The 7,864-nt window shown below is 41.2% G+C and overlaps 1 protein-coding gene across 1 annotated transcript in view; it reads left to right on the top strand.

Annotated features, from left to right (window-relative positions):
• Positions 1-3,572: 3,572 nt before the first annotated feature.
• Positions 3,573-7,864, top strand: part of IPMK (inositol polyphosphate multikinase) — a 79,539-nt gene continuing 75,247 nt past the window's right edge. Inside the window, exon 1 of the mRNA XM_039547683.1 lies at positions 3,573-3,636. Within this exon, the coding sequence (XP_039403617.1) occupies positions 3,573-3,636 (64 nt within the window). The remainder of the gene's footprint in view (positions 3,637-7,864) is intronic.

The raw sequence follows: 7,864 nt of genomic DNA, 5'->3' as shown, positions 1-7,864 counted from the left end.
TGTCACTGAAGTGGATCTTGGAGGGGTGTGTGTGTGATGAGATAGATACAAAGTAGCAACTTTGGGGACAGGGTGGCATAGAAAAAATGCAATAGCCGATGGGCCAAATCCTGCACTCAACAGAGATTGAAAGGAAAGAAGTTGACCCAGAATGAGAGGTGTTTTAAGACTTCAGCAGAGGTGGAGTGGAAGCAAATTAACTAATTTCTATCTGAGACTACTAGGCGAAGCTGTGATCGATAATGTTTCCACCTTCTTTTCCTGTTTTGCCAAGTAAAGGTGTCAGATACATGCATAGTAAAAGTACCAGCATCAGATAGATAAGGGTAAAGAAATTCCACAACAGTGATTTTTTCATCCAAAACAGGAGTTGTTAGCTTTAATGAAAGTATGTCACTGCAGAATTAAGTTTCTTTATTTCTCAAATACACAGTAGGACTGACATAGTGATTATCTGCCTAGTAGAAAATACAGGTGCTGCACTCAGTACTTTTTTCTAAAGGAAAGTTACTTTGTAGCTACATTGTACCCAAAAGATTACTATAGCTAAAAACTTGTGTTCATGTCAAGTAGTGTGGAAAGAAATAACAGAATTAAAACCTATATTTGACTGCCACTGAACGAATAAAATGCCATTGTATGTTTTATAGACTGTTTCAATAATTCAAGTTCAGATATTTCAAGATGAGTCCCCTAGTTGTAAAATTACTTCCTGGAGTCTATCAGTAAAATATTTCCTTTGTTTTAGGGTAAGGGGAGTTAATTTAGTAAAAAGCTTTTTGGGAAGATTGGCTAAGCCAAATTCTATACTGCTTTACATTCTGTGCATTTGTATGAAAATAGAGCAGTCTGAAGAAATGCCATGTTTATTAACTTTGCCATAAAATGATTAAATTAATACTTCAGTAGCTTGATGCAAATACAGCTAACTTCTTAATGTGCTTGCCACCAGCTGTTACCTCTGTGGTTCTTTTGAACTTAGTATTTCTTTTCCTTACCAAGTGAACTTATTTGCTGGCTATCCTGTCAAACAGAAGTGAAAAAACACTATATATAAACTAGGGTATCTTTCTTTTTAATCAGGAAACTGTGTGAATGCTTCCCTCCTTTGTACTGTATTTGCTTTTGAGTCTGTCTTTGACATTCTGCTCACATAACTGAGGATGAAAAGTGAACTGTGGCTCTAAAAACTGTTTAGTGGCCATAAAGAATGTAAACAGTGCTACTGTAAAGTTTTGACATTATATTGTAAAAGTAGTTTTCATACCCAGTCAAAAGTCAGGTCTGTCATGTATAACTTTCAGACTTGTGGCATGGAGAACATGTCTTTTGAGGTTAAAATGGTTTAACTTCCATATTTGATAACTTTCTGCATCTTCCCCTTTTTGGAAAGAAATCACCACAATTAAAGTACCAATCCTGTAACAATTTATATGCATGAGGACCCATTCACCAAAATAATTGTCACATATTTAAGTGTTTACAGGATCAAGATCTTAAGGAAATGTGACTTCACTACAATCTTCTTGCTAACACTGTCTCTAGTACTCATCAATTGAAATAGATAAGTTAGTTTTCTAAATTAAGATACCTGATGATACTGTAGTTCAGAATCTTAAAACCACTGTAGATGAAACAGGACAATGAAACTTAATTTTTCAAGGGTTTACAACTGCATTATTTAAAAGTTCTTGTGGTTATCTTGTATACTAAGTTTTAAATCAATGAAGTATAGCTATCAAACCTAAAGTCAGTTTTAGACAGGAAATATGGAGGGGGATCCTGGATCCCAGTATCTCCCCTTGAGATATTGTGCTTATCACAATCTGCCCTTGCAAACTTCTTGAGGAGGTAAATAGTCACTGCTGTTTTGACCTCTATTGCTCAAAATATGCAGTTAATGTATGATAAAGCTTGGAACAAAGATACAGAACATGTCCAAGTTTTAATAAATGGAAATTAAGTGAAGAATACTCCAGTACCAGAGTGAAATAAGAGGAAACCAGAAAAAGGAGTTACCGAGTAAAATTTATACATTGTGATCTACAAAACGTTGTCAGCTGTGTCTGAGGTCCATACTTGGGCAAATTCTAAAGGAATTCTGTCAAAAGGACAGAATAAGAATTTGATCCTACGTTACTTTTTGTTTAATTTCAGGCAACTAGTAGAGGAGTTTAGAGCTCCATAGAAGCCTGCCATCGCTACAATGTTTATATATAAACTATACACATCAATTTTGGGTGAATGAGATGACATATTCAAAGTCATGGTGATGGAATCCTTCCAGACAGGTTTTTTTTAGTTTTACAACCTATATAGAGGAAGCTAACATTTTGAACCCTAAGAACTGCATGTATATGGTAGAGGAAAGTGATGTCACTTTTTAGAGCAGTGAATTCTCATTGTTCTAGTGTTCCATACTAGCCGTAGATGTAAGGTTTTCAGTATATGATTTAAGCATTAGTGCAGATGAGAATTTCAAAGCTCTTGTGAATTCAGAGTTGAAAGAAAAACCAATAATTGGTGGTACTGTAACTAATTATAATTTACTAGATAAGAAAATGTTTTAAAATGAACAAATCATTGTTTAGAAATAACCGAACTGGGCATTCTCACAGAGCTATTGATAAAAATGGCATCTTCTACTATTTGAATAGAGGGGAAAATTGAGACTTTAACCATTGGGAAAAAGGGGGGGAGGAAGGAAGCAAGGCTCCCTCCCATCTGTACGGCCCTGATCTCAGGTAAATCGCTTGGAGAAGAGACTGTACACTGCAAGATAAGTAAGTTTATATGAATTTAATGTGCTTAAAATTAATGGATTTTTTAAAATAGGAGAGAACATCTGCGATAGTAGTCTATTTCTGGGATGGGGTCCTTAGCACTGGTACTGGCAGAGTCTGATGGGGGTTTTATGGCCGGGGGGGGCACTCTTTGTCTGTTCAGGCTGATGTACTGAGGGGAAGGTGTGGGAGTTCCCCAGCCAGGATCTAATGTTGATCCCATGGCAGCCTCCATATGATGTTTCCTGAGGTGGAGAGTCTGGTTCTCCCAATTATGGGCAGGAAAGGAGAGGCAAATACCGCATCTAGATGCGATGTGGGCTTCCTCCAAGCAGTACAAACAGCACTGGTGCTCATCGCTGTTGGAAAACGAGCGAGGGAAGGAAGCACAGGTTTTGAACCCCAGTGTCTTCAGCATAATCCAGTACCCAGGCCTGGGTACTGGAGGTGGGGTGGAATCTATGTGTAAAGTTTAGCCAGAAACACCACCGAAGCAGCGCCCCAACTCCTAAATCTGGTACGAAAGGATGTAGTGAACAGAAAACAAAAAGGTAAATGCAGATCTAAACTATGAACAATAATAAGGATTTTTTTGAAAAATGTGTCACAAGGATGATAGGAGAGTAGAAGCCCCAACTCAGATCATGCGGCAGTGAGAAGGAACTGGAGATACCTATGGTTCACCGTGCCTTTTATCGCCTTGGGCAAGACCATGCTGTGACACAGGGTGTATGTGCAGACTGCCGAACACTACTACTTTAAAAAGCTCCAGCTCTGGCCACATCGTGCATGTGCATAACCCTCAGTGGAATACAGGTAGGGACCACACATTTTGAAGAACCTTCTGTTACAGGTAAGTAACCTCATTTTCTCCTCATGAGGAAGCACTAGTACGGTAAATACAGCACCATTACATGACCACTGCAATGCCTGTGTAACACTTTCTGATGGGGGCAATAGGCTAGACACAGCACTGAGCATAAAGAATAGAAGGAAGAGGAAAAGAAAGAAATGATAGGAGAGGGGGAAAAAAAGTACAGAAGATTTTACACAATGTAGCATTTTTAGGGGGTTGCAGGAAGGATTAAGCTAAAGTGCAAGAAATTATTTCTGTTCTGTATACGTTCTATTTCATTCTGTCTCTATAGCATGTAGCATAATTTGTATAAAATATTAACTGTGGATGGCATGCGGCTCTTCCTTCAACTTTTGAGTCTTGGGCAACTTAAAATTCTATTTAGCAGCCCAGAGTCTTATCTCATCTGTGTCATTGTAAATTTCTATTACTCCCATTAAAGTTGGTGAAATTAGTCCAGATTTACATCACTGTAGCTGAAAGCAGCATCTGATGCGTCTTTCTCATACACTGTATATGACAGACTATTGAAAAGATTGATTCATCCAGGGTATCAAGGAAATCTGCACTTCGATATAGAAGGGAAAAATATGAAAAACACTGAGGGTTATTTCTGAGATTAGCCCTTTTTAATACCTTGAATAATTAACTATACCCTCTTTCTGATAAAGCGGCAAAGAGTTCTGTGGCACCTCATAGACTAACAAACGTATTGAAGCATGAGCTTTTGTGGGTGAATACCCACTTTGCTGGATGCAAGTAGTGGAAATTTCCAGAGGCAGGTATAAATATGCAAGCAAGAATCAGGCTAGAGATAACCTTGTTCTGATGTGACATTGGACTGTTCTTGGTCTGGTATTTTTCATTTTTGTCATGCAAACTACAGCTTTCCTTCTGCAACTCCAATGAATTATAAAAAAATAATCCCTCTTCTTCAGCAATCACAGAAAAGGAAAACAGAAGTTTCATGAAAGCTGCAGAAGTGATACCATAAATGTGCAAAGTTTTAAAAACTCAGCATATTGCAAGAATCAGTACATTAGCTGGAATGTTTTTGCACTTCAGTAAGCTGGCAAAAAAAGCTGAATATGAATAATAAATTCACTTACTACATGACTTTTTTCAAATAGTTTTCTGTATCTGGCAAATATTACCTTACATGGATAAAACTCACTAAAACACACTGTCTGTTTGCTCCTGCAAAGCTTGCAAAAAGCTCCAGTCTTTGGGCCCAATCAGACTTTCACTGCAATCACTGTTAAAACTCCTATTGTTTTCAAAGGGAGCAGGATTATGCCCTGTGAGTCTTAATCTTGACTCTAACAGCTGTGTAAAGTTAGTTCCCTGAAAGTTAAATGGTATTTTTAGGATTAACATTCTATCACTTTATATGCAAAAGCACCTGTATAAAATCCTGAGTACTTTCAGCTTTGTTTATACCAGGTATCAGCCTTTTCAGACAGCTGAACTTGCTATTTAGTTTTACTCTGAATTGACCCAATGAAACTGACCTTTGCAAACAGACAGCTAGAGAGCTTCTTTCACAACTTCTTGATATACTTGGCCTAGATAATTTTAAGCAGGGGTGGCTCCAGGCACCAGCATGCCAAGCGCGCCGAAGGCAGCCTGCCTGCCATGCTTGGGGCGGCAAAATACCTAGAGCCGCCCCTGATTTTAAGTCAGTGGTGGGTTGCCAGTGATTATTACCTTAGGTAGGGTGACCAGACGTCCCGATTTTATCGGGACTGTCCCGATATTTGCTTGTTTGTCCCGCGTCCCGACCGATGTTCGGTCGGGACACTGGACAAACAAGCAATTTTGCCCTCCGCTCCGGTGCATAGATGGAGCCCGGAGGGGCTTTCACCCCCCACTTCCCCCGACCATCCCCCTTCTTCCCCCATTGGACCCCTCCCCAAATCCCTGCCCTGGACCCGCCCCAACCCTGCCCCTCACTGCCCCATTGGATCCCTCCCCAACTCCCCGCCCTGGCCCCGCCTCTTCCCCAAGCACGCGGCATTCCTCCTCCCTCCCAGGCTTGCACATGGGCCATGGCCAGGGCTGGGAGCGCAGCACGGAGGCTGCTCCAGCCCTGCAGAGCAGCGCGGAGAAGGCAGGGGGCAGAGACACGTGTGGGGCAGACACGCTCCTGCCAGGAGGGGCCGGGCCCGGCTGCCTGGTTCGCCCCCTGCCTGGGGGGGGGTGTCCCCGAGTTCCCTGCAGCCGGAGCGGGGCTGCCCGGGGCGAGTGTCCCAGGCGGGGCAGAGTGGAGCAGCCTCTGCTGTGGGGCTGGTGCAATGAAGCCCGGGAGCGGCTGGGCCGGGAGCTGCAAGAGGGGTCCGGAGCGTGGCTCGGCTGCACAGCTCGGGGCCCAGGAGCGAGGGGATGGGGGAGCTGGGAGTGTATTGGGGGTCAGAGCTGAGAGTTGGGTGGAGACGGGGCTGTGCCACTGCCGCCTGGTGGCGGGGGGCGCTCTGGCTTTTTTTTTGCTCCGCCGCGCCCCCCCCCCCCCCCCCGCGTCCCGATATTTCATGTTTGTCATCTGGTCACCCTAACCTTAGGTAATTCTAAAGGAGCAGGATATGACTTTGAAAATGTAGTCATACAAATGTAAACACAAAACTATTACACCTGCCACAGTGAATGCCTTTAGCACTCATTGCAAGGCAGTGAGAGAGATAGGAGGCTATACTTCAGAGATACATGGGTTACAGAGATACATGGGTTAAGAACTCCATTTAGAAATTCAAAGGAACATTTTGGAGTAGTTTGTAGCTAGCTGTAATATTTCAACATGGAAGTCAAGATGAGGAGTGGCTTAAAGTCATTATAATGTACACGTTTGAAAAAGAAATATAGAATAGTGAAAATATCTTTCATTAGGGTATCAATGTTACAAAACTTTTATTGCCATGTTTTGGAGTTTGAGACAATTTTAAAAAAGAAATAAAAGATTAAAGAATTTGAACATATATTTGTAGAAGGGTTTACTTTTGAGGCATTTAGATTCTACACTAGACAAATTATGGCTTAATTCCTTAAACTGGACTAATCAATCAGTGCTATTTGCTGACATTTGCCTTTTAGGCCTAAATCCTGCAAACACGCATATGCTTAACTCTACTCCCTTGAGTTAAAGTGGACAACTCACAATAGTAAAGTTAAATGTGTATGTTTGTAGGATTGCCTGGGGCCTTACTCAAACACCAAAAGTGTCCAAAGAATTTGAAGAGCAGAATAATGTTCTAAAGATGTTTTCTATTGCTCTAATGTTCATGAGTTTTTAAATACAAATTTCAAAATACTGATAGCGGCTATTAAATTACTAGGGAAAAATGGGGATAGAAAATAACACCGGGGAGATTCAGGATTGGCTGTAGAAAAGATCCCTTTATGAATCTGGCCAGCAAAACTCAGGTATACTGGAGATAGAGGACAAGATCCTCAAAGGTATTTAGGCAACTAATTCCCATTGATTTCAATGGGGTTAAGTGACTTTGAGGATCTGTGCCAGAGTTCTCAGTCAGAAAGAGAGTGTGGGGAGCGGGAAAGGAAACTGTTATCCTTGACACAGCTCTGTCAGACAGCATTTGGAGGAGTGTTGGAAGGTTCAGGGGGAAATCATATCCAGCGTTTCTTAGTCAGAAGGAAGGTCCTCTTTGAGACTCTATGTTGATGTGAAAGCACAACAGATAGGGAGAATATGGGATGTTATTAATTATGGAGCACACAATGGTCCAATACTTTCCTACACAGAACCTCCAGATTTTCCTTCACTGAAAACCTTAAGGAAGCATGGAGTTAATGCCTCACCTTAACAAAAGATGTTTAAAAATCATTTTGAGAGGGTGAGATGGATAGATAGTATAAACATACAACATATCTATAATAGTCATACCAGTGTAAAGTATGTATAGTGTACATCATGTTAGCTTTATATAGGTCCTTTCACAACAGTGGATCCTCATGCCTCTGCAGAATACCATTGATTTCAATTATATATATCAGTTACCAGGAATCGGTCTATTGTTTACAGTCAATACCACCTTCTGCTGTGATCTACTCAGATGCCACAAGGTAGGCAGGATTGGACTAAATCACTACTTACAGGGAATTACCTTGAATAAACATTTAGGTGCTGCAGGAAATGGCACTGCAGTCAGTAGGATGCATTCTTTCATTTGAGTCCGTGCTGAACCAATGAATCAGCATGGTGAGGGCATGATGC

Source organism: Mauremys reevesii, linkage group 7, assembly GCF_016161935.1.
Source record: "Mauremys reevesii isolate NIE-2019 linkage group 7, ASM1616193v1, whole genome shotgun sequence".
Lineage (NCBI taxonomy): Eukaryota > Metazoa > Chordata > Testudines > Geoemydidae > Mauremys > Mauremys reevesii.
This window is presented reverse-complemented; position numbering and strand designations above follow the sequence as displayed.